Genomic DNA, 25833 nt, shown 5'->3' with positions numbered 1-25833 from the left:
TCTCTCAGCTTTCCCTGCCTGTTGTGTACCTGAAGCCCACACAGATTTTTGTGGCAAGCCATGGAAATCTCTCTGGCAGCTTGAGAACAGATATTTTTCTAACTGCATTAGATGCTTGGCGTGTCTGTGGACATCTTATGGGAAATGGATTAGTGAGTAAAGTTCAGGTGTGCTGGCCAGCAGTGCATGAAAATTTAATTCATTGCTCAGTAGAATTGCAGTTTTACAGGTTCATCACCATCCCCTGGGTGTGAGAACTGACAGAGGAGGAGCGTGATTAGATCTGATTACACAATACCAAGTTGGTTTTATTCATCAAATCAAATTAATTTCCTTGAAGTGTTTGCAGCAGTACACTCAAGTTACTCTTCCTTATCCCATTTTATTTTCTGTGACCTAACTTTGCAGAGTTTAACACTACAGTGTCAGTTCTGGATGGTTTTCCCACCTTCAGTGTGTTTTTCTTGTGTGACTTTGCTCCTTCCAGCTCAGAGATGAGCCTTGGCTTTGAGGATTCACACATTGCTCAGAGTTCATGTCCCTGCTCACTGCTTTATCACCCCAGCACAATTCTTTGTGTACCCTGGGCACTCCCAGTGCTTTCCACACAGAAATCCTCAAAGGATCTCAAAAGGGGATTATTTTATTAAACTTTCCTTTGCCTCTGGGAAATAAACTGAGGAAAGTGGTGAAGAGTGAAGCTGCCATTCAGCTGATGGCTCTCAGAATCCCAGCCTGGTTTGGGTTGGAAGGGATCTGAAAAATCATCTCATTCCAACCCCCTGCCATGGCAGGGACACCTTCCACCATCCCAGGCTGCTCCAAGGTCCATCCAAGCTGGCCTGGGACACTTCCAGGGGTCCAGGGGCAGCCACAGCTGCTCTGGGCAACCTTCAGCCTTCACAGGGCACAGTTCCCAATCTCCCACCCATCCCTGCCCTCTGGCACTGGGAGCCATTCCCTGGCTCCTGTCCCTCCATCCCTTGTCCCCAGTCCCTCTGCAGCTCTCCTGGAGCCCCTTCAGGCCCTGCCAGGGGCTCTGAGCTCTCCCTGGAGCCTTCTCCTCTCCAGGGGAACATTCCCAGCTCTCCCAGCCTGCCTCCAGCCCTGGAGCAGCTCCATGGCCTCTCTCCAGCAGCTCCTCCTGATGCTGGCAGCCCCAGAGCTGGCAGAGCATTCCAAGGCTCCTCCAGTGACCAGGTCACTCCTGGCAAGGACACAATCCTCTCCCTGCTCCCCTGAGTGCCAGTGGGACACCTCAGGACCCTGTTGGCATTTTGGGCCGTGGGCACCCAGGGCACAATGCTGGGATGTGGCATTTTCAGGGTCCCCCATCGTGGGGAGGAATTGAGAATCTGACTCCATGTTCTTAGAAGGCTAATTTATTATTTTATGGTATTACATTATATTAAAGAATACTATACTAAACTATACTAAAGAATAGAGACAGGATACAGACAGGAGGCTTAACAAGATAATGCAAAACCCCTGACTCTCCCCAGAGTACTGACACAGCTGGCTGTGATTGGTCATTAAGTAAAAACAATTCACATGTTGGATAAACAGTCTCCAACAGCATTCCAAAGCAGCAAAACACAGGAGAAGCAAATGATAAAATACTCTTTTCCTTTTCCTCTGAGGCTTGTCAGCTTCCCAGGAGAGAAATCCTCGGCAAAGGATTTTTCAGAAAATGTGATAGTGATTCTTGGATGGGAATTTTCTTTCCCCTTTCAAGGATTTTCCCCACTTAGGAGTATCACAACTTCTCCTTTAAAGCTCCTGAGCGCTCTTTGGGCAGCTCATGAAGAAGGTTTGCCAGTGGCAGCCCCTGTGTCCCACCAGGGGAAGGTGTCACTGTCACTTGGAGAGCACAGAGCCGTCCCAGGGCTCTGCATTGCCCATTTGAGCCCCCCAGAGCGTGGTGGGTGCCCCCCTCTCTGATTTCAGGCATTGTTTCTTCTCCAGTGAGGCAGGAGAATATCCAAAAGGTGCCTCTGACTGCTGGCATGTGATGTGATACCAGGCAGCATTAATAATTCAGCACAGCCCCCTGAACATCCCAGTCAGATTCAGCTGGGCTGGTTTCGTGGCAGAGAATTCTGCTGTGTCCTCCTCTCTACCAAATCCCTCTTCAAACATTACCCAGATGTAAGAAAAAAACAATAAATTGATATTGTGATGCACACAGGCCTATTTCTAAATGAAGAATCATTTCACATTCTGCCCCTGACCTCGCTGGTCCATCTGTGGTAACACAATCTTGGGTTTTAGTGTCCTCACTGGGGCACTTGGTTTCACATCTGTGTCACTGGAGCTTCATATTGCTTTAATAATAAATGCTTGCAGCAGAGATTAGAAAGACTAATTGTTGCATAGTAAATGCAGAGTTGTCACCTTCATTATACTGTTAAGTGCCTTTTTTTTTTTACTGATCTTCCCTGTACTTACTTGCAGGCTAATTGTAATTCTGTGAATTATTGATAGATGGCTTGGCAGAAAATGCCTTTAGTGCAGAATAAATATAATTTACATTCATCATCCAAAGATTTCTAAGGATTTAGTGCAAATATTGGAGAATATTTAGTGCAAAAAGTGGAGAAAGTTCACTGTCCACCTTAGAATCATGGAATAGTTTATGTTGGAAAGGAAATTAAGGATAATCTCATTGCAACTAGACATCTTATTGCTCAGAGTCCTGACCTTGGACTGGCTTCATGATTTACCCTTATACACAAATTTAAAAGGAGAATTAATGACTAACCTCTTGAAATTTGGGACAAGTATTAACTTTTAGCAGAGCTTTCATCCCTTTGGGTTGTTTTGCAGTGGAAATACCATTCTGTTGTGCACTCCTTTCAGCAATAAAAGACAACTGGTTCAGGTGTGTTTGAAAACAATATGGGAAGCAGGGAATTTTAAGCTGAGGCTGTTTCAGGACTGGTTTTGCATATCCTGTTGAACCCAATAGTGAAGGAGCTGCTTGGCTGGTTTAATTAATTTGATTGCCCTTGAATGTGTTCTCGGCTTTACAAAGTCATTGGTGAGTGGCTGTGCCTGCACCTAAACTTCCTCTTGAGCACAGTGACTTGTTAGAAATGGGTTGGACTCAGCTTTTCAACACCAGAGGGGTCCTGGGAGAGGCTCAGGCAGCTCCACAGATCCTTTTCCTGAGCCATCCCTGAGACAGAGCCCTTCCCATCTGTTCCCACAGCCACAGCTCGCTCTGGCCTCTCATCTGTTGTTGTGACACTCCTCTGGCATCCACCCGTGATTCCATCAGGGAATGTGACAACTGTTGTCCCCTTGGGGGTCAGCAGCCTCACCAGCTCTGCTGGCACCTTCTCCTGGGCCACGTGGAGCAAAAAAACTCCTCAGCTTTGCTTTCCCAATCCCCCCTTGGCTTCCAAGGAGCCTCTTCCCCCTCCAGCTGGCTCACACTCCTGCTGGCTGAATTTCAAAGGAGTTTGCACTTTCTCCTCAAGTTCTCTTGACATTTGGGAAGAGCTGCTTGCAGAGCTTACTCTTCCTCACATCTTCACATTCCTTCCCCACAAAGCTGCAGAAGCAGTCCTGCTCTTGAGGCTGCAGAGGGTGCACAGCTCAGGTGTGCTGCACTCCCTTTCCATGGGTACCTGTCTCTTGTTTTTATTTTTCTTCAAACTGTTGATGTGGGAAGATTGTTTAATGGGTGAGGATCCTGTGGAGACAGCACAGAGAAAGGAGCAGCACTCAAGCTCTGTGTTACTGCTGGGCTCAGGTGCCAGCAGGGCTTTTCTGCTCCCTCTTTTCTTGGGAAAAAAACCTCATTTTTTGGATATTGAGAGGAGAATGTAATTTTCTACACTGATAATTTTGAAAACCCCCTTCAATCCCAACAATCTGCCCCTAAAATGGAGCAGGGGATGGAGTTCTGGATCTTCTTGGTGTGTGTCCAGGGGCTGTTTGTCCACACACACATCCCAATTTCCTCTGCTTTGCCAGGAACATGCTATCCATGCTTATTTATGCTGTGTCTTCAAGGCTGCTTTCCCTCAGAGGAGGGTGAACAGCAGCTTGGGATGCTGGAATTTAGAGGTTGAACAGCTGTTTGGGGTGCTGGTGCTGGAAATTAGGGGTTGAAGAGCTGTTTGGGGTGTTGGTGCTGGAATTTAGAAGTTGAACAGCTGTTTGGGATGTTGGTACTGGAAATTAGAGGTTGAACATCTGTTTGGGCTGTTGGTGCTGGAATTTAGAGGTTTGGATTTTTCCAGCCCCGCACGGGATGCTGTTAATGCTCTGCAGAAAAGGGCAGCAGCTCTGGATGTCACACTGCTTCCACAATTTCTTGTTCCCATCATGATCCAGCAGTTGAGGTGATAAAGACATGATTCTGCTGCCCTTTATATCAGTGTTCTTCAGCCTGAGGTGACAGGGATGTGTCACCTGATTCCCTCCCTTTACAAAACCCAGGCCTGTGCCAGTTCAGGATTCCTGAATGGAGTGGATAAGCTGTTATTTTTTCATTTCTTGGAAGCCATGTGCCAGCCAGGCACATAACTGCGAAAGCAAAGGGCATTCTTGGCCTCATCAAGCCCAGCCTCCTGCTCCTTGGTCAGTTTTTGGCTTTCCCTGGAATTGCATGGCCCCCAAGCCAGCTGCCCATGGATGTGCATTCCTTCCTCTGCCTTTAATTTGGTTTCTGAAGGGCAGAGAGCTTCTAACCTCAGTCAATCTGAATATGAGCTGCTGCCTTCTGAGCAACTTGATCCTGCAGGCTTGAGTTTCCTGCAAGGAGGATTTATTGGCAAAACTTCAGCTGATAGAGAGAGATAATCTCAGAATGGGTTGGTTTGGAAGGGATCTTAAATCCCATCTCATTCCAAACCCCTGCCATGGGCAGGGACACCTTCCTACCATCCCAGGCTGCTCCAGCCTGGCCTTGGGCATTTCCAGGGATCCAGGGGCAGCCACAGCTGCTCTGGGCACCCTGTGCCAGGAATTCCTTCCCAATATCCCATCTATATTCCCCTCTATCAGTGGGAAGCCATTCCCCCTTGTCCTTTCACTCCAGGCCCATTCTTGGAAATATTTCAGTGTCCTCAGGCTGATGCAAAATGAGGGCCAGCTGGGAGGATGGGATTTGATGCAGCTTTTCTGGAAGAAATAGGAATTGTTCCCTTTGTTGCAGTGTTTGATCTGCTCAGAAACAGATAAAGGTGCTGCATTTCCCTGCTCCCTCTGCAGGAGCAGAGCAGCTGACAGGGAAAAACATCAGCTCAATCCATTGCTGCCTCATTGATTCTTCTGGGAGGTGTTTGAGCTTGTTTAGTCTGTGGGAGAAGCCTTAGGAGGTGGTGAAATGGGTTGGGCTGATGCCTCATATTTTAGATTTTGTATTTTTCACATTCTGTGCTGCTTTAGTCTGTGGGTCTGGGGTTCATATTCAGAGATGGTTCATATGAGGTGCAGTTCTGAGCTCTGTGCACAGAGGAGGGAGACAAAACAATTCCTGCTCCAGCTGGGCACCAAGGACAAATGACCCAAATCTCAGCCCAGGAGCACAAACCCCGTGGGCTGGAGAGAGAAAAACAAGCAGGGTGGGACTGCAGGGGCTAAAGCTGGAATGGGACAATGAACTGCAAGGTGCAAATGGAGCAGAACTGATCCCAGGGACAGAGCCCGTGCCCGGCCGTGCATTTTGGGGCCATTTTGGTTGATCTTGGGTGCAGCCCTGGCTGGGCTCTGGTGCTGCCCTAGGTGGGTCCATGGAGGAGATGCTTTGAATAAATCCCTGCTTTATTCTGGAACTCCATCCAGCCTCTGCTCTGGGGCAGCCTCCTCAAGGCATCAGTTTCTGGTGACCCAGATGGGACCAAAGCCACAATCCCTGGCTTAGGGAACTCAAGGAATCTCCAGGCTTTTTGTAAGGAAAGCCCTATGGAGACCTGGGATGGAAAGAAGCTCAACTGCTCCATGCCATTGGGATGGAAAAGCAGTCCCCAAAATGAGCTGGGAACTGGGAGGGAGGATGGGAGCTGCAAGGAGAGAAAGGAGTCTGGTCTTGCTGCATTCCACTGTTCCCACCATTCCTGGGATTTTTGGGTGATTCCTGCAGAACCAGCAGGTGCTTCCCAAGCACAGTAGGCCCCATGGAGCAGCAGGTGCTGAGGTTTGGGGCTGGCAGGGCAATCAGTGAGAAAAGGGCTGATTTCAGCAGGAATTCCTTGGATGGAGCTGCAGTGGAGCAGGAGAAGCTTTGAGCAAGCTCAGGATGGGGCACCCTTACCTGTAACCCAACCATGAGGTGCAGAATGGAGCAGCCACTTGGATGTCCTGGGTTTGGGAGGCTGGGAAGGGATTTGTTTTATTTTTTGGGTTGGTTTTTTTTTTTTTTTTTTTTAATTTAACTGTGAACCTTTACTGAAGACCCTTTAGAGGAAGTAGAAAGACAAGCAGTGCATGAAAAGATCAGCTCTTTAAAAATTTATTACAGTGATGCCATTTAGGAGAGAAAGTTTGATAGGCAGTCTGATTTTTCATGTTTAAATCCAACCAAAACATTCATTGATTTTAGGCAATGTAAAGTGGTTTTAGAAGTATTTCTACATGGACTTTTAGGACCTACCAAGCTGTAACTACAAAAGGTTTGAAAGAAGTTCATGTTGCATTTACTGCACTAAAACCCTTTTCAAACTTTTCTTTCACAAGTTGGAATATTTTATGCTTTTTAAGACTAAGAAAGCAAATCAGGATTAAATCATAGAGTGGCTTGGATTGGAAGGGACCTTAAACATCATCCCCCAATAAATATTACCTCAGCTTCATATACTGCTTAACCAAGCAGGTTTTAAGCTGGGACTTTAAATGAATATTCATTTTTGTTTCAGTTCCTTTTATTTTTCTCCTTTTTTTCCCCTTACTGTGCAGCACAAAGGTTCAGTTTCTAATCTTGGGGCTGGCACAGGACTGCTGGCAGGACACCAACCTGCATAAGTGCTCACTGCAGGTGCAGGGCTCCTGGTTTTGGCAGAGCAGCAAACCAGAGCATTCCCAGGGCCTGGAGTTCTGGAGCCTTTCCCAGAGCAGATCTTCCACTCCACAATTACCTGGGGGTTCTGCAGTTTAGGAATTGTCTTCATCGGATGATTTGGTTGAATTCAGGGCTTGGATTCTGGTCTGCAAAATTGCAAATGTGCACCTATTTGGAAAATATTTTTTTAGTTATATCCATGTTTGTGCTGAACTTCCCAGTAACAGCAAGTTTTTAGGGAGGAGGAGGATTAAAAACAGGGCTGGACTCAGTTTTCAACCTGGATTTTGCAAGAAATATTCTGTTTTATGTTTGCAAGATTAGATCTTTATAATAGAAATGCCACGATGCCAGAAGATAATTTACCTATTCCTGGCAGGAATCCCCAGACACTTTGATTTCAACTGGCTCTTGCTATTTTGCTCTGGATTTTAATCAAAACCTTTTTAAATGGAGAGAATACCAGCCAGCCACAGCTCATCCTGACTGACATTTCCAGCTCCAGCTCTGCCTGTTCATGTGTGGAATTTTGTGCCCAGACTCTGCGTAGACCCAAATGGAAGAAGAGGCAGCACCACAGTCAAAAATACTTGAAAATGGGTGTTTTGCTACCCCTTTCTGCAAGCTGCTGCAGGGCTCTGGAAATCATCTCCCAGTGCTGCAGGCACAGCGTTGGTTGTGTGGATTCTCACTCAGTAAAATGTGTATCAAACACTGGCACTTCTGGTGCCATTCATATTTATATTCAGTAATGACTCAGGCTCTTGAAAAATCATGCTGAAATTATATGTTCCATGGCTTTAATTTCCTCTTGCTAACAAGGGAATGATTTGCACTCTCTTGTTTGTCCTCCTCCCTGCCACAGCCTGGAAGCATTGCTCAGTTTCCATGCTGAGTTTCACAGGCAAAGCTGGATTTTTTTTTTTGTTTGTTTTTGTTTGGGGATGTTTGGGTTGGTTGTTTGTTTTTTTTTGGGGGGGGGGGTTGTTTGTTTTTTGGGTTTTTTTTTTTGTTGGCTTGTTTGTTTGTTTTATTGGTTGGTTTTGGGGTTTTTTTTGTCTTGATTTTTTTGTTGGTTTTGGGGTTTTGTGGTTTTTTGGTTGGTTGGTTGTTTTTTGTTGTTGTTTGTTTGTTTTTTGTTGGCCAGTTCCCAAATCTCATGGTTTCCAGTGTTTCTCTCTAAAATACTTTATGGGAAGCTGTACCTTTTTATCCTACAGGGTTGGGTTTGGCAGATAAGCTTCTCAGACACTCCATGAACATAGGACCAACATTTGTATATTTATTTATTCCTGTAGTACAATAGGATTGGTCTGTGATGTTTAAGAACCATGTTGCACTCCTGCTTTTCCCCCCGAATCCCTCCAGGAAACCTATAACCAGAAAACTGGTTTTTTAAACATTGTTTAAGTCAAATGTTCAAATTCTGCCTCTGTTTGTCTCTTTTTTGTCTTTTTTTAGTTCCTGCGTCATCATCTTACCTGAGATGAGGCTTTTCATTTTTTAGCAGCATCGTTTCAGTCTGATTCCTTGGGAATCATTTCCAACAGGTGCAGGTCTAGGAAGGGAAGGAGGAGAGGAAGATGCCTCTCCTTTCAGCCAGGCACTGGGGAGAAGAAGGAAAAGTTTGATGAGTTCAAGCCTGTTTTATTTGATGAGTTCAAGCCTGTTTTACTGAGACCCAAAAGCAATTTGAGGATATTTTCCCAGAACCCATCCAGGCTCTCACTGCAGTCTGAGCACATCCATTTGAGTGGATTTCTCTCTTCCCAGTCCCCTGTTGCTCACAGGGATGAAGGAAGAAGAGGGGATATGAGCTGTTTAGTAGGGTGATGCCAAGGTTATGGCAGAGATGTGAGTTTGATGCCTCGGGTTTTAGTTTTTATATTTTTTACATTCTGTGCTGCTTTAGTGTGTGGGTCTGAGCTTCATTTAGGGGATGGTGAGCTCTGTGCACAGAGGCCAGCTGGGAGGATGGGATTTGATGCAGCTTTTCTGGAAGAAATAGGAATTGTTCCCTTTGTGGCAGTGTTTGATCTGCTCAGAAACAGATAAAGGTGCTGCATTTCCCTGCTCCCTCTGCAGGAGCAGAGCAGCTGACAGGGAAAACATCAGCTCAATCCATTGCTGCCTCATTGATTCTTCTGGGAGGTGTTTGAGCTTGTTTAGTCTGTGGGAGAAGCCTTAGGAGGTGGTGAAATGGGTTGGGCTGATGCCTCATGTTTTAGATTTTGTATTTTTCACATTCTGTGCTGCTTTAGTCTGTAGGTCTGGGGTTCATATAATGGGATGGTGAGCTCTGTGCACAGAGCAGGGAGATAAAACAATTCCTGCTCCAGCTGGGCACCAAGGACAAATGACCCAAATCTCAGCCCAGGAGCACAAACCCCGTGGGCTGGAGAGAGAAAAACAAGCAGGGTGGGACTGCCTGGGCTAAAGCTGGAATGGGACAATGAACTGCAAGGTGCAAATGGAGCAGAGCTGATCCCAGGGACAGAGCCCGTGCCCGGCCGTGCATTTTGGGCCCATTTTGGTTGATCTTGGGTGCAGCCCTGGCTGGGCTCTGGTGCTGCCCAAGGTGGATCCATGGAGGAGATGCTTTGAATGAATCCCTGCTTTATTCTGGAGCTCCCTCCAGCCTCTGCTCTAGGGCAGCCTGCACAAGGCATCAGGTTGATTCCAGGTCATGTGTGGCTCAGGCTCCTTCCATCCTCCTTAAATTAAAAAAAGAGCTGAACCTTGATACAAGAGGAATGCTCTTGTGCTCAGTGCTGCAGAAAATGGAATAGAATCCAGCAAGAAGGGAAATGCCACTGTGCCAACAATCACTGGTGTGCCAGTGGAAACCAGGTGTTGCTCACCTCAGAGTGTTCTGTTCAGTACTCAAAGCACAGCTTGAAGTGTTTGAACTGTTGAAGTGTTTCACTTATTGAAGTGTTTATTTCAATTGAATGCCTTGGGCAGTGCAGTGCAGCAGTTTTAGGGTCACCACATGTCCTGTGTGGTGGCTCTGGAGGGAGGGATGAGCTTCTGGAGCCAGTGACCATCAGCCAGGCAGTTCCTGCTGGCCATGGGCTTGAGCTCATCTTCCCAGGCTGATTTAACAGCCATGGGTCAGTGTGGGGTGGGAACATTCCTGAACATCAACAGGAGCAGCAAGATGTGGATGCTGAACCCTGTGTCCTCTCCCTCTTGGCACAGCTGGTGAAGGGGCTGCAGCAGGAGCTGAACCGCCTCTACTCCCTGTTCTGCTCCCGGAACCCCGAGTTCGAGGAGAAGGGAGGGAAGGTCTCCATCGTGTCCCACTCCCTGGGCTGTGTCATCACCTACGACATCATGACTGGCTGGAATCCAGTCAGGCTCTATGAGCAGCTGCTGCAGAAGGAGGAGGAGGAGCTGGAGGAGAGTTGGATGAGCTACGAGGAGCGGCGTCTGCTGGAGGAGCTTTACCTGACCAAGCAACGGTAATGCCCCCACTGCCAGGGGTCAGGGGAGATAACACAGCCCTGGAGATACCCTCTGGGTGTTTCCAGAGCCCTCCAGGGCTGCTATCTGTGGTGGTTGGTGTTCTTCTGCTGGGGCTGGGTGATAATGCAAAACACAGCACTGGGAGCTCTGAATCCACACTGGCCCATGGAGCGGTTTGGGTTGGAAGGGACCTTCAAGATCATCCAGCTCCAACCCCCCTGCCCTGAGCAGGGACACCTTCCACTATCCCAGGTTGCTCCCAAGCCTCATCCAACCTCTCCTTGGACACTTTTCAGGGCTGGGGATGTTGTGGTGCTGTGAGGCACCCATTGGAGAATCTAAAATTAGCATCCTCAGTCGTTCAAGTGGGAGATGACAAATGATGAATCACAGGCTTTGGTTCCTGCCTGAAACCAATCTGAGTATTGGTGGTTCTTGGGAAGCATTAATTTAGCAGCAGCCCTGCTGTGGTGGCAGTCAGGATGTGTCTCACCAGGGATGGGTGCAGGATGTCTCTGTCAGCTGCAGGGCTGGACTCAGTGCAGGATTTCTGAGAAAAGGGAAGTTTAGAAGCCAAATGAAGTGTTGCAGTGATAAGATGACCCTTCAGGCCTGTCACAGACATATAATCAGGGAGAAATGGCCACTTTCACACTCTGCTCCTGCTCCTTAGGCATTTCCTGAAGTGCTTCCACAGAATTCCCAAGTGTCATTTGACACTGGCACTTCTGCACAGAGTGAGTGGCTGTCCCTTCAGTGTGAAATGATGGAAAATAGACTCCTGACATCCTGTAACTTCTAGAATTCACTGGCACTGGGAACAGTTCTACCCATCCATATGTGTGCTTCACATTGTAGCTGCTTTTTAAATTCAGGCCAGCTAGAAAAGCAGGTGAACAAGCTTTTTTTTGTGGGGGTTTAAAGGGTGGGACACCATCCTCCAGAAATTCCACCTCCATGCAGAGCTCCATAATGCCCAGACCATTTCCTGGGGCTTTGTGGTTGTCTGGGGGGGTTTAAAACAAAATAAAGCAGGTGATTTGGCTGCAAAATCACCAAGGAAACAGGAGGTGAGTCAGCTGCTCCTGAGGAAGGAGGGTGGGCAGAGGCTTGGGGTGGTGAACAGGGGAATTGTCATGTGTGGATTGATTCCTTCTGTGGCCAGAGAAACAGGATTTGACAGACATTGATTGTTGATGAGTTGAGCTGCTCCAGGAAATACTGACACCATCCCTCTCTCTTCCCAGCAGACAAAACTGTTGGACCCCACAGGAATGCCTGTTTGGATCAGAGAGGTTAAAGCTGCCTTTTTTATTGGATCTCAGAAAGATCTCTATTTTCTAGGTTGAGAGAGATAGAAGAGAGGTTACATGAGTTAAAGGCATCCACCATATCAAAACCACCTGTCTTAAAATTTAAGGTATGTATGTTTTAAGAGGTTTCTGCTGAAATTTTCTGCTTGCTGTAAAAATACACCTGCAGTTTGAGTCATTCTGCTTGCTTTTATTTTTTCCCATGACCCTAGACATGATTTTGGCAGAATAATTTGGATGTTGGATGAAGTGTGTGTACATATATGTAAAAATTTTGTTGTATTCATAGATTATGGTTATTTATTGCAATGCTGTATTTGTAATAAATAAATACAATGTTGTATTTGTAATAAATTTTGAGCAACCTGGTCTAGTAGTGAGAGGTGTCCCTGCCCGTGGCAGGGGGTTGGAATGAGCTGGGCTTTAAAAGGTCCCTTCCAACCCAAACCATTCTGGGATTCTGTTATATATGTTTATATGAAATTATATGTAAATGTATATGTGAATATACAGATTATAAATCATTCTGATACATAAACCTAGTTATTATACACACACACACAATTCTGTGGGAAGGTGAAAACCATTTGGCAGATTACATCAATCACATATTTTAAAGAGTTTCACTTCTACTCCATTGAATAATCCATCTTCCTTGGGGACTCCTTCTAGCATGTCACATCTCTGAGCAAATCTGATTGAATTTCCTCCAGGAGTGGATTTTCCTTCCAAATGATTCTGCTCTGACAGTTAGCACTCTCTCAATCTCATGAAGCAGATTGCTTGCTAATCAGCTGTACAAATTGCTAGAATTCCTTATCTTTGGGAAAAGGCATTTTCCAGCTCCTGGGTGGGATGTGCAACACTCTCCAGTTGCTCAACTCCATCCTGAAGTATTAAACCATAAAAATGTGACATGATAGATGAGAATTAAATGGATTATTGTTTCTTAACTTGCCATTTTTCTTTCCTTATAAGTTCGGAAGGGCTCCTGGAAGCCAAGGTCAATGTTGAGCCATAAAAAAAAAGGAAACCAGCCATAATTCATGTTGTCACAGCCTTCTCCTTTTCATCAGTGCTTGAAAGCATGTGTCAGGCTATTATCTCTCCCATCAAGGAAGCTGGAGTCAGGCTGGTCCTCCCCCAGCTCTAGGAAAGAATATTCTTCACTCACTTGGTTTGAAACTGAAGGGTTTAAAACTGAAAAGCAACTGCAGTTGCTTTTTAGATGGAGAGGAGGAAAAAAATGGGGAAGAAACTTTAGATAAAGAGGACTTTATCTACCTAAACGATAAGCTAGATCTGTAATCTTTAAGCAGCATTTCCAGTGCAGTTCATCCTTTTTCTTGCCCTTCCTGACAGGGAGGTGTTTTGTTTCTGTGAGGTTTCACACTGGTGACTCCCATGGCTTGAGGCAGAGCTCCAGAGGGAGAAGCTTTCCATGGAAATGATGGCGAGGGAGGATTTCAGCAGAGTGGCTGGAACAGGATTGCTCATCAGCAGAGCAGTCCAGCTCACTGAGGGTGGCTGGTTTGTTGAAGGAGAGCAGCCTTGTTCAGAAACCACCCACCCATTCCTTGGCTCTTTGTGTCAACTCTTCCATGGACTGAAAAAAAAATCAGGGTTCTCAGGATGGGACAGAGTCGCTGGTGCCACGTGAGGGAGAATTGTGCTTGATGTTGAGCAAGCACAAAGTTGCTTTTGGCAAGACAAATGCAGGAAGAAATACAGCAGTTTGCTTGGTTCATGCTTAGTAATAGAGAAAATGAAATTATTGACTCCACAGGGAGGAAAAACCCCACAAAACATGAAGAGATGGGGTGTGCTGTACTGTAATAAAATATTGGGCAAGCCACAAGAGTGGGAACTTGAGGGAGAGGGATCTTTGTCTTTAATTCTGCTTCTCCTCAGATGGGATAATGGAATTGCCTGCTAGATCAACAGGAGCAGTGGGAGTTTAAACCAACACCTTGTGGTAAATTTAAGATTTAGAATCACAGCCTTCTCCCCACCAGCCTTGGAAGAGGAGTTGGAGTTAAAGGGTGAGGGGTTGAAGATCATAGGAACATGGGGCGTGGTGTGACACCAGCCCCTGCATGCCTCTGTTGTATGAAAATTGGGAATTTTTTATTTAGGATGAATTCCAGTCATGGCAGGGAAGAGGAGAGCAGGATGTGCCTCAGTTGCTCCTTAGGGCTGCCATGGAAATGCATTTAAATCTGGCCTTGCAATGTCCTGGCCCAAAAGACTTCAGGGTTCCTCAGCACTTCTGTCTCAGCCAAGGCTGCAGGAAGGTCCAGCCTGTACCTCCTGTTCTTTGTGCCCAGCACTGAAGGGCTCTGCTGCCTCACTTCTCCTGACTCATTCAGCTTTTTTTTTCCTTCACCTAATTATGAAAATACTGCAGTGCTAACTTGAATGGATGATTGCTTGGCTCAGCTTCTGCTTAAAATACAAATAAATTCATTAAGTCTTCTGTTTATGAATCATAACCAGGAGAGTTGTTCTCTCAAAGGTCATTTCACATAAACACATCTCCTGTGTTGTTAACATTTACAGGAAAATGCCCCACTCCTGATTGCAGGAGAAACAACCAAAATTAATAAATATTTTCTAGAAAGATTTTGATCTCTTATTCCCAGTAATATAATACAGCAGCCTGATCTTCAGCCCCCTTGCAACAGCACTGACAGTCTAATGGCTGCAGATTAAAGCATTTGGGGTTAAGAATCATAGAATTAAGGTTGGAGAAGACCTGTCCACCACTAAACCGTGTCCCCAAGGGCCACATCCACATCAAAACCCTGCAGGGATGGGGACTCCAGCACTCTTAATAGAAATGATGGGACAGCAGTGGGACAAAAGCCACACACCTTGTAAGCACTGAAACCAGTTACCTTCTGAGGGTTTTCTCAGTCCCTTTTGAGTGTCCTCTGCTGAGTGCAAGCTGGCAGGCACTGTGATTCCTCCCTAAAGCAGAAAAACCATAATTGTGCCTTTCAGGCGCTTGACACGGGAATATCAGATGGACAGGGTTGGAGGTTACTTATTCAGTTTAAAGGATTGCACTGGGAATGTCTCTTTCTGTTGTGTTTGGAGATGATGAAAAAGCTTTTTGTCCAAGCTGCCAACACACAAGAGCTGTGTGAAACTTGGGCTGGGGAAAGGAAAGGAGCTGAAAGGAAAGGAAAGGAGCTGAAAGGAAAGGAAAGGAGCGGAAAGGAAAGGAGCGGAAAGGAAAGGAGCGGAAAGGAAAGGAGCGGAAAGGAAAGGAGCGGAAAGGAAAGGAAAGGAAAGGAAAGGAAAGGAAAGGAAAGGAAAGGAAAGGAAAGGAAAGGAAAGGAAAGGAAAGGAAAGGAAAGGAAAGGAAAGGAAAGGAAAGGAAAGGAAATTTCAAGGAAAGGAAAGGAAATTTCAAGGAAAGGAAAGGAAATTTCAAGGAAAGGAAAGGAAATTTCAAGGAAATTTCAAGGAAATTTCAAGGAAAGGAAAGGAAATTTCAAGGAAATTTCAAGGAAAGGAAATTTCAAGGAAAGGAAATTTCAAGGAAATTTCAAGGAAATTTCAAGGAAAGGAAATTTCAAGGAAAGGAAATTTCAAGGAAATTTCAAGGAAATTTCAAGGAAAGGAAATTTCAAGGAAAGGAAATTTCAAGGAAAGGAAATTTCAAGGAAAGGAAATTTCAAGGAAAGGAAATTTCAAGGAAATTTCAAGGAAATTTCAAGGAAATTTCAAGGAAATTTCAAGGAAATTTCAAGGAAATTTCAAGGAAATTTCAAGGAAATTTCAAGGAAAGGAAAGGAAAGGAAAGGAAAGGAAAGGAAAGGAAAGGAAAGGAAAGGAAAGGAAAGGAAAGGAAAGGAAAGGAAAGGAAAGGAAAGGAAAGGAAAGGAAAGGAAAGGAAAGGAAAGGAAAGGAAAGGAAGTTTGCACCAAGTGACAGTTTTAATGACAGAGCAGTGCTGTGCTGCGTGTGACATGGAATAACCATGCTGAAGGTCGAGTTTTTACTTTTTCCATCAAGTTGAGACTTCTTTTGGAAGGAAGAGGGGTGGTACCAGTGCCAAGACAGAGGAGGAGGAATGTTTTGTGCAGCACTGGAATCCAAGAGATGAAAGGGACCATTATTCCCCTGCCCTCATTCCATGTGCTGACATACAGGGAAGGCACGTGGCATTCCAAGGACCCTCCACGTGCATTTAGCAAGAATTCAGCAATTTCTCTCACCGGCTGAGCATTTGACAATGGTAAAATTAAATTTTCAAGTAAGAAAATAAAGGCTGAAAGGTAATTTTCACTTAAGGAAATGTCTTTTACCACTGAGTTTTCCATTTGATGGTTTTAGGAGGCGATGCCTGAGGGTTGGTAGTGGGGGGTCAGAGTTGTGGTTGGTTGTAATGACCCCAGAATGCAGGTTCAGTGACTTGTCAGATGTGGCAGCTCAGATTTACTCAGTTGGTGTTGGAGGCAGGAGTTGAGAGCGAGGTCGCAGCAGCTCTGGGTGACATCAGAGGGTGCCAGTGGCTGTTCCTGCTCCTGGGACATGGTGGCACTGGGGACAAGTGTTCTGTTCACTTAGCACCATCTGTGTGTAGCAAGAAAATCATGGAGAACTTGGTTAGGAAGAGAATGAGGAGGACTGGGAGGTCTGGGAAGCTCCAGGAGAGATCAGACTCAATTCACTGGGTTGGGAGAGACCTTCAAGATCATCGAGTGCAACCCAACCCCAACAGCTCAACTCCACCCTGGCACCCAGTGCCACATCCAGGCTTTGTTTTTCCTTTCGTGTCTCCCAAAGTCTTCTTGCTCCATCCTTTCCAGTGCTGGTGGCCCCTCTGAGTTCAAATATCCAACTTGATTTTTGCTTTTAGCACCCCAACATGCAGCCAAGGGCAGTTTAACCCTCATTTATTGACGTTGTGTTGTTCTTCCCTGTTTGGACCAACCAAGACTTTGAGTCCCTCCACTGAAACCAAGAAATGGAGAAAGAAACCAAATGCAGTGTCAGGAAACATCAATTCCATCCTTATCAAATGTCTCCCCAGGTTGAGAACTTCTTCTGTATGGGATCCCCCCTGGCCGTGTTCCTGGCCCTGCGTGGGATCCGTCCCGGCACCAGCGGCAGCCAGGACCACATCCTGCCCAGAGCCATCTGCAACCGCCTGCTCAACATCTTCCACCCCACAGATCCAGTGGTGAGTCTCTCGCTGCCCTCTCAAGCCTCTGCCTCGCCTGGTTTTAAGCTCTGGGATAACGTGGGATCTTCAAAGTGTGTGACTCAACACGAGCGTGTTCCAGCAGAGGATTATTTGTTCATGGTTGTTATACAATGGCTTGGGGTTTGGAACTGTAGAATTACATTTCCTACAAGTAATTGCCATAAATAACATATATTTTGCTTCTCTTTTCATAGTAATAAGCGTAAGATTTGGGATTATTCTGATTTTTTTTTTCCCAAAGAAATAATCCTTTTTCAGACAAGGATTTTGTGTTTAACTTCCTGCCTTCCATTAAAATACATATTTTTGCTGTTTAAAAAGGCTTCACAAGCAGTTTACAAGATAATATAGAAAAGCAAAGACTGTTTTTTTTTTTCCCCCCAAAGGATCCTACAAAGAAAAGTTTGTTGATAGTATTTGGGAGAGGATTATTGGTGTAGCTTTGCCTTTTCCTTATTCCACAGCAGCCAGTGCTGGCTGTTACCAAATCAGTTACTGGACCTTTGATCTGCATCCCCTTGGTAACTGCTCTGATGCAAATTGGATTGGGAATTTCATCTACAACAGCAATTTGGGGATTCTTTCCTATTTAAAGTAGCTGAATTTAAATATCTTCAGACTTCAGTCCAAACACGGTCATGTTCAGCTCCAGCTACTCCAGAATTTTCCTGGATTATCAGGGACAATTGGTTCCACTCTGCAAATAGTAACTTCACTTAGTTTTAAAAGAAAGAAATGCAAGATGCTTTTGTACATCTAAGTGGACAAAGATAAATAAATAATCAATAGGAAAATAGTTTTTAAATAAACATAACTCATGGTTTGCACAGGGATCAACAAAGAGCCATCAAACAAAATGTTTACATAGCCAATTCCTGTTTATTGTGTTAGAATCAGCTTAATTTCACATGAAGTTTGTTCTCTCAGTGAAACCATCTGTTAGGAACCTGTGTGTTGGTAACACACAGGTTGTAAGTACAACCTGTAGTACAAGTGTTGTAATGCAGGTGTTGCAGAGATGTGCAAAAGTGAGCTCACAGGCAGCTGTGCAGCTGATAAATCTTCCAGGCTGTGAAACTGTGGTGGTTTCTGGGGTCCCCACTGAGGGAAGGAAATTGATGAATCTGGCTCCATGTTCTTAGAAGGCTAATTTATTATTTTGTGATCTCATGTTATGTTAAAGAATGCTATACTCAAATACATTAAAGAAGAGAGAAAGGATATAGACAAAAGGCTACAAAGAATGATAATGAAAACTCGTGACTCCTTCCAGAGTCCTGACACAGCTGGCTGTGATTGGTCATTAAGTTAAAACCATTCACATGAAACCAATCAAACATGCACCTGTTGATAAACAATGTCCAAACACATTCCAAAGCAGCAAAACACAGCAGAAGCAAATCAGATAATTATTGTTTTCATTTTTCTCTGAGGCTTCTCGGCTTCCCAGGAGAGAAATCCTGGGGAAGGGATTTTTCCAGAGAATATGGCAGTGATAGTGAAACTAAAAGTGAATCACGCTGTAACCTCACCACTGTGTCACCTCCTAGGCATTGTTTAGGAGAGGTATTCTGGATTTGAGGTTGGAGGGAGCTCTGGATGGGAAGGAAAACTGATTTTTTTTTTCCCAGTCTGTCCTCCCAGGACTGATCTTCACTGCGAATTCCCTTTCCAGGCCTACAGATTAGAACCCTTAATCCTGAAACACTACAGCAACATCTCACCCGTGCAGATCCACTGGTACAACACGGCCAACCCCCTCCCCTACGAGCACATGAAGCCAAGTTTCCTCAACCCCAGCAAAGAAGCTACCTCAGCCCCGGAGAGCGAGAGCGCCTCGGCGGCGCCCAGCCCCACCACGTCGCCGGTCATGGTGCGGCGCCACTACGGCGAGTCCATCACCAACATTGGCAAAGCCAGCATCCTGGGTAAGGAGCGTGCCCTCTGTCCTTCTGGGCTGGCAGGGGAGAGGCAGCACTTTGGGTAGCTGCTGGTTCTCAGCTTCTTTTTCTGCCTCTGCTGAGGCTGGGGTTGAAGGGGCTTGGGATGGAATTTCGCATTCAGGCTTGGATATTTGTTATTTCTTATCTGTGTTACAAGTGGTGAGTTCTGCAGCATCCTAATAAGCTACAAAATGGCTGTCTTTCTATACAAGGTGTTTTAAGGCTAAACTATCCCATTAAGAAATGACACCTGAGTTATTTTCACTTTTAACCCAATCACTAATCACACGATCGGTCTGCATTGCCGACTTTTCTGTTCAGTTACACAAAACCACCCAAACTCATGGAGAAGAAGGTGAAGAGGATGGGCCATCCATCTTCCTCCATATATATTACTGTTCTAAAACCCCAAGCTCTCCTTGTGATATCACACACTGCTAATCAAACTACACACCCATAATCCCAGTGCTATCAAGCAATTTTGGAAGCTTCTCCACGGCCTCAGGTCAATGCAGTGTTCTCTTGGGGGTCAGAGCCTGGCAGCACAGAAAGTCTGAAATTCTCAGTATCTAGAGCTCCAACAGGTCATGTTCCCTCTCTCCCTGGGTTGGAAGGGGAGAGGCAGCACTTTGGGTAGTTGCTGGTTCTCAGCTTCTTTTTCTGCCTCTGCTGAGGTCGGGGTTGAAGGGGCTTGGGATGGAATTTCGCATTCAGGCTTGGATATTTGTTATTTCTTATCTGTGTTACAAGTGGTGAGTTCTGCAGCATCCTAATAAGCTACAAAATGGCTGTCTTTCTATACAAGGTGTTTTAAGGCTAAACTATCCCATTAAGAAATGACACCTGAGTTATTTTCACTTTTAACCCAATCACTATCACACGATCGGTCTGCATTGCCGACTTTTCTGTTCAGTTACACAAAACCACCCAAACTCATGGAGAAGAAGGTGAAGAGGATGGGCCATCCATCTTCCTCCATATATATTACTGTTCTAAAACCCCAAACTCTCCTTGTGATACCACACACTTCTAATCAAACTACACACCCATAATCCCAGTGCTATCAATCAATTTTGGAAGCTTCTCCACAGCCTCAGGTCAGTGCAGTGTTCTCTTGGGGGTCAGAGCCTGGCAGCACAGAAAGTCTGAAATTCTCAGTATCTAGAGCTCCAACAGGTCATGTTCCCTCTCTCCCTGGGTTGGGAGGGGAGAGGCAGCATTCTGGGTAGTTGCTGGTTCTCAGCTTCTTTTTCTGCCTCTGTTGATGTCAGGATTGAAGGGGCTTGGGATGGTATTTCATGTTCAGGCTTGGATGTTTGGTATTTCTTATCTGTGTTACAAGTGGTAAGTTCTGCAGCATCCTACTAACAAGCTGCAGAATGGCAAACTGTCTTTCTATATGAGGTCTTTTAAGGATAAACTGTCCAATTAAGAAATGACAGCTGAACTTTTTTTCACTTTTAACCCAATAACCAACCACTCGATCAGTCTGCAGTGCGGAATTTTCTGTCCAATTACACAAAACCACCCAAACCTATGGAGAAGGCAAAGAAGGAGCAGCCTCCAACGCTAAAACTTCCATCTTGCTTTATATCTATTACTGTTCTAAAACCCCAAACTCCAAGTTTCTCACCCTGTGATATCACACACTTCTATCCAAACCCCACAACCACAATCCCAGTGCTATAATTCCATTCTGGAAGCTTCTCCAGGGCCTCAGGTCAGTGCAGTGTTCTCCTGGGGGTCAGAGCCTGGCAGCACAGAAAGTCTGAAATTCTCAGCACCCAGAGCTTCTGACTTGGTTTAATCCCAGCTGACATTTACTTTGAAATAAAAACCAGTTAATGTCCATTGGAGTCATAGCTTGGGGGAGATTATTTAGTTCATGCTATTGCTGCCTTATTTTTGTCTGTCTCATTGAAGTAACATCCTGGTGATTTAACAATTTCCACTCTGCTTCATGGAAAAAAAATTAAATTAAAGCTTGTCTTCTGATTCCATTTTCTGCTATTAGCCAATAGCAGAAAAATCACACCATGTAACCCAATACAGTTACCTTTAACTCATGATTCTACAATAGGAAATTCAGGCTGGTTTCATATAAAGTCTGCTCCTTTCTGGCTTTCTGACTCAAAATAAGCCCTGGTTTAAGTGAGCTTAAATTCCCTTCACTGGAGCTTATATTTGATCGTGGCACTTGCAGTTTTTGTTGACTCAAGGCTTTTCTTCAGCTCCCTGTGTGGGATTTGGGAGAATCCTAGTGCCAGGAGTCTTCCCAATCAAATAAGAATATAAAAGCAGTTTTTCCTGAAGTAGAGATATGTGGTATTTCAGAGCAGAGTGCCTTTTTGGGGGCTTTCTATAGTGACTTGAATGTCTTGTCCATGAGGTGGCAGCAGAGTAGGGATAAAACAGGACAAAACTACTCTTAACTTTCATATCCCTCTTCCTGAGCTACCCAAATAGTCCTTTTAAAGGATGATGTAACATTTTTAAAGGTCTGTTTCAGCGGTGGACCTAAGAGAAATAATAAGAATATAATAAATAATAAATAATATAATAACAATAAGAGAGATGTCTTAAATGTGCTGTTGGGATTTTTAAGTGCAGAAGGCACCAACGTTGTTAGAAAGCATTTTTGTCTTATCTTAGAATTTATGAAAGAGGAATCACAACACATCCTTCAAAGTGTCAGATTTCTCTCTGCAGATGTGTTTCATGCTTCTCTTTTTCCCCCTAAACACAGCTTCCAAATTACAGCTTTTGCTGTAATGAGATGAGTTTGGGGATGAACAGAGCCCACTCCAGTCAGATGTTCCCACCCTGGGAAAGCAGCAGGAGTGTTTCCCATCCCTCAGCTCTTATTAAGGGGTGCTGCAGTGACTTTAATTTGCAGGGGCTTTGATTAATTTGCAGTTTGATTGATGCATCTTGGTTGTTTTTTCCCCTCTGTGCTGGATGCAGGAGCCGCGAGCATCGGCAAGGGCCTCGGTGGGATGCTCTTCTCCAGGTTTGGCAGGTCCAGTGCCACCCCCCAGACCCTGGAGACAGGAAAAGATGGCCCTGAGGGGGATGAGAAGAAGGCCACGACTGTTGGGACCCCACCTCTGCCCCACAGCAGCTCGGGATTCCTCGAACCCACAGGTGAGGGGTGCCCACCCTGTGGGTCCAGGGAAACAAGAGTGGGGTGGGGGCTGGAAATGCCATAAATGCAGTTTGCTGTTGTGGGTTTGCCATAAAATAATAAATGTTGAATATTAAGGCCGGCTTGGACAGGGCTTGGAGCAGCCTGGGACAGTGGAAGGTGTCCCTGGCCATGGCAGGGGTGGAATAAGATGATTTTTAAAGTCCTTTCCAACCCAAAGCATTTTGGGATTTTGTCAATCTGTTCCTGGGTTGGATTGGAAGGGACTTTAAAGTTCATCCCATTCCACCTCTCCCATGGCAGGGACACCTTCCACTGTCTCAGGTCAGCCCTGTCCAGCCTGGCCTTGGGCACTGCCAGGGATCCAGGGGCAGCCACAGCTGCTCTGGGCACCCTGTGCCAGGGCCTGCCCACTCCCCCAGCCAGGAATTTCTCCCCAGTTTCTAATCTAACCCTGCCCTCTGACATTTTAAACCCTTTTTTTTTTTTCACCTAAACTCCCAATTCCCCCTTTTATTTCCCATTCTGAAGCAATCTGGATTTTAGGACACATATGACTGGAAACAGAAGCTGCCCTTGTCCTGATCTGAACTGCTCAGGACAGAAAGTGCAATTTTAGCAGCTGGGCTTTTTGAAAAGCATAGGTCCTTCCCCTCAGGAAATCCATCCTTGGATTTATTTCTGAGCTCCCCCTCGGCACTGCTGCAGGACACCCAGGGGATTTTTTTGCAATTGAGGGAGTCACAAGTGTCCTGTGACAGCATTCACATGGTGGATTGCTGTCTGTTCATACGAATTGCAACAGAAAACCTGTCTGAGTCAGTGTGTGAGGGCAGGAAGCTTGGGGTGAGACGTGAGGGAAGCAGAGGAGCAGCACAGGGAACACGGCAGAGCTGCCAAGGGGGTCGTTTCAGGGGGGCTGGCACGCTGAGAGCTTCCTGCACGGATCCCACATCCCTCCCTGCTGGAAAGCCATCCCTGCTCCATAGAAGGAGAGCGTGGAGCAGGGCTGGGAGCTCGATGATGCAATCCCCACCAAGCCCTGCCCTCAGAGGGCTCTGCTGGGCTTTGGCTCCCGCCCAAGCTCCCGTGAGGGCCTCTCCGATGGCCCTTCCTGCCCAGCCACTGGGGTTTGTGTGGATAAACTCTCCTGCTTGGAAATGGCTCTGCTGCTTGTCTGCTGCTGCCCCGAGGCTCTGGCTCCCTGTGCCTGCTGCAGAGTTTGTGGGGAGCAGCTCTGGGGAATCAGGGGGGTCTGGGCCGTGTGTGCCCGTGCCATGCTCCCCTGCCCGTGCTCCTCCAGCCGAGAATCCAAATCCCTTCACACTGCCTTTGAGAAATGGCTGCGTTTTCCACTCAGTCTGGGCCTTTGGCTTTTAGGTTTTTTGTAATTTTTATTTTATTTTATTTCTGAAGTGCCTTAGCAATAGGTTCACGTTGGCCCAGTTCAAATGCAGCGGTAATTGCATTGAATGTGGCATTAATCAAAGCAGCCATTGAAATAAAAGGGTAGCTGCTGAAATATGCTTGGAATAATCAGGATATTAAAAGGGCAGAGCTGTGGAGGGATGACTTTGCAGGAAGGGCTTGTAGTAGTGGGTGTAGTCTCCTTGTGTAGACACTAAAAATGCAAGAAATCCATTTATTTCCAAAAGTTTCCTAGTGGGGCCTCAGCATTTGCTGGATATCTCTCTGTAGTTATCATAACAAGTATAAATAAATATATTTATAGAGTTACTATAAGGAAAACAGCTGCTTGAAAAAAAAACCTGTCTTTTCCCAAGTTGAGAATCACAGAATCATTCAGAAAAGATGTCTAAGAGCAAGAATAGTTGTTTTTTTGTTTTTTTTTTTTTTTTGCTTTTTTTTTTTTTTTTTTTTAAACTCTCTTAGGTTTGTGCTAAATGCAGGAGGTGCATTAAAATGTATTTCTACATTATTAAATCTTGGTTTTGTTGAGTGCCCTGTGAAATGTAAACACAGAGATGTTGAGTGTGTATTTGTCCAGAATCAGAACCTGAAACACCCCGGTTGTTTGTGCAGCTCTGACATCCCTCTTGTTCCTTTTCCTGTCCCTTTCCCAGTGGAACTGGAGCACAGGATCGACTTTGAGCTCAGGGAAGGTCTGGTGGAGAGCAGATACTGGTCTGCAGTCACCTCCCACACTGCTTACTGGTCATCTCTGGATATTGCCCTCTTCCTGCTCACCTTCATGTACAAGCAGGACCAAGAAGAGACTGACAAATCCAATTTAGACACTCTCTGAATTTTGGACTGAGGACGGGAGAGGAAACTTGAAAAACCAACGGCACAAAGCAGATGTTTGGCTGCAGGACCTGTGGCGTGGAGGTTTCAGGTTTAAGTGCATGTTTGGGGGGGTTTTCCTATTTCTAAAGAGGAGAGGTTATTTGTATTTCAAAGCACTTTATAGTTTTCAACGTTTTGCAGTGCTGAATTAGACCTGAAAGGGTTCCAAATTCCTGTCAACATGGGCTGTACAAAGAGCCAAGACAGCATTGTAGCATCCCATGAGCAGTTGTGCTTGGGTGACATCCTTGTTAATGACCATAATTGCTGTTTAGTTCATTAAAATATTTTAAAAAATTAGTGGGTTAAAAAAACAAAACAAAACAAAAAAAAAAAAAACCAACAACAAACCAAACTTAAATTGATTTCCATTAACAAAAAAAAAAAAATACATGTTCAGTACAAACCTAAACCTGCCATGTGCTGATGTTTTATGTACCTGTGAATTACAAGCAGTGGTGTCATTTTTCCAGGACTTTATTCAGCTCCACATCCAATTATTCCCACATTGGAAGCCCATTCTGACTGCTGGCTTCTGAGGTCCTATCCTATGTGACACATTTAGAAATTAATGCTGAACAGAAAAAAAAAAGAAAAAAAAAAGCATGAGGCAAATATTTGAAATACTGTAATTATAATTTATTATTCTCTCTAATCGTTTCATTTTATTCCAGTGTATAAAACATTACTTTTTTACTGATTTCTTTTGACATAATTTAAGAACCACATTTATTTTCTACAGTGTTAAGACTTTTTCTCAGAAATACATATCTTTGTACTACTATTCAAATGAATATATGGACACTGTGGCACACTTTAAGTATTTTTTCATTAAAAATAAATATTTGTGGTTTCACACAAATGAGATCAGTCACCTTCTTCTCAGAGGTAAGTGCCTTTGCTTTTTCAGGTTCCAAAAGTGAGATTGGTTTGCAGAGGACCCAGCTGTCCTTTGTTTACCATAATTAAATCCATACATGTGTGTGTTTGTATGAAAACATATGGATGTGTATATTTATGTGCAGGGGGAGGGAGGCGCCATAAAATAAACTTGGTGAGGCCTGAGAATACCAACATTTAGATTAAGTTTGTATCTGAAACTAATTCAGAAGTCAAGAGGGAAGTGTTGGGATGAAAGGGAATGATCTCCAAATAAAACACCAGAGGGTCATTGCTGAGATTTTAGAGCAAGGCTCTGGTGTTGGATATTTGCCCTCAGAGCTGCCTCTGCCTGAGGTTTTTATGATCTGGATGGCACATGTGGGAGCTGCAGAGCCTGAACTTGAGTTAAAACAGCAAAATATTGTAAAACAGCAAAATACTGTAAAACAGCAAAATATTGTAAAATAGCAAAATATTGTAAAAAAGCAAAATATTGTAAAATAGCAAAAATCCCGGGCTGTGGTGTTGGTGAGTGAATGGTTGTGTTC

General features: G+C 45.0%; 1 protein-coding gene across 2 annotated transcripts in view; it reads left to right on the top strand.

Annotated features, from left to right (window-relative positions):
- Positions 1-25265, top strand: part of DDHD1 (DDHD domain containing 1) — a 68892-nt gene extending 43627 nt beyond the window's left edge. For both annotated transcript variants that reach the window (XM_063159646.1, XM_063159645.1), the window contains 6 exons: positions 10211-10473; positions 11822-11897; positions 16835-16984; positions 18684-18936; positions 21916-22095; positions 24181-25265. In XM_063159646.1, the coding sequence (XP_063015716.1) occupies positions 10211-10473; positions 11822-11897; positions 16835-16984; positions 18684-18936; positions 21916-22095; positions 24181-24362 (1104 nt within the window). In that variant the 3' untranslated portion in view covers positions 24363-25265. The remainder of the gene's footprint in view (positions 1-10210; positions 10474-11821; positions 11898-16834; positions 16985-18683; positions 18937-21915; positions 22096-24180) is intronic.
- The last annotated feature ends 568 nt before the right edge of the window (positions 25266-25833 follow it).

The sequence above is a fragment of the Melospiza melodia genome, chromosome 6, assembly GCF_035770615.1.
Source record: "Melospiza melodia melodia isolate bMelMel2 chromosome 6, bMelMel2.pri, whole genome shotgun sequence".
Lineage (NCBI taxonomy): Eukaryota > Metazoa > Chordata > Aves > Passeriformes > Passerellidae > Melospiza > Melospiza melodia.
The sequence above is the reverse complement of the archived record's forward strand: the minus strand, read 5'-3'. Positions and strand labels throughout refer to the sequence as shown.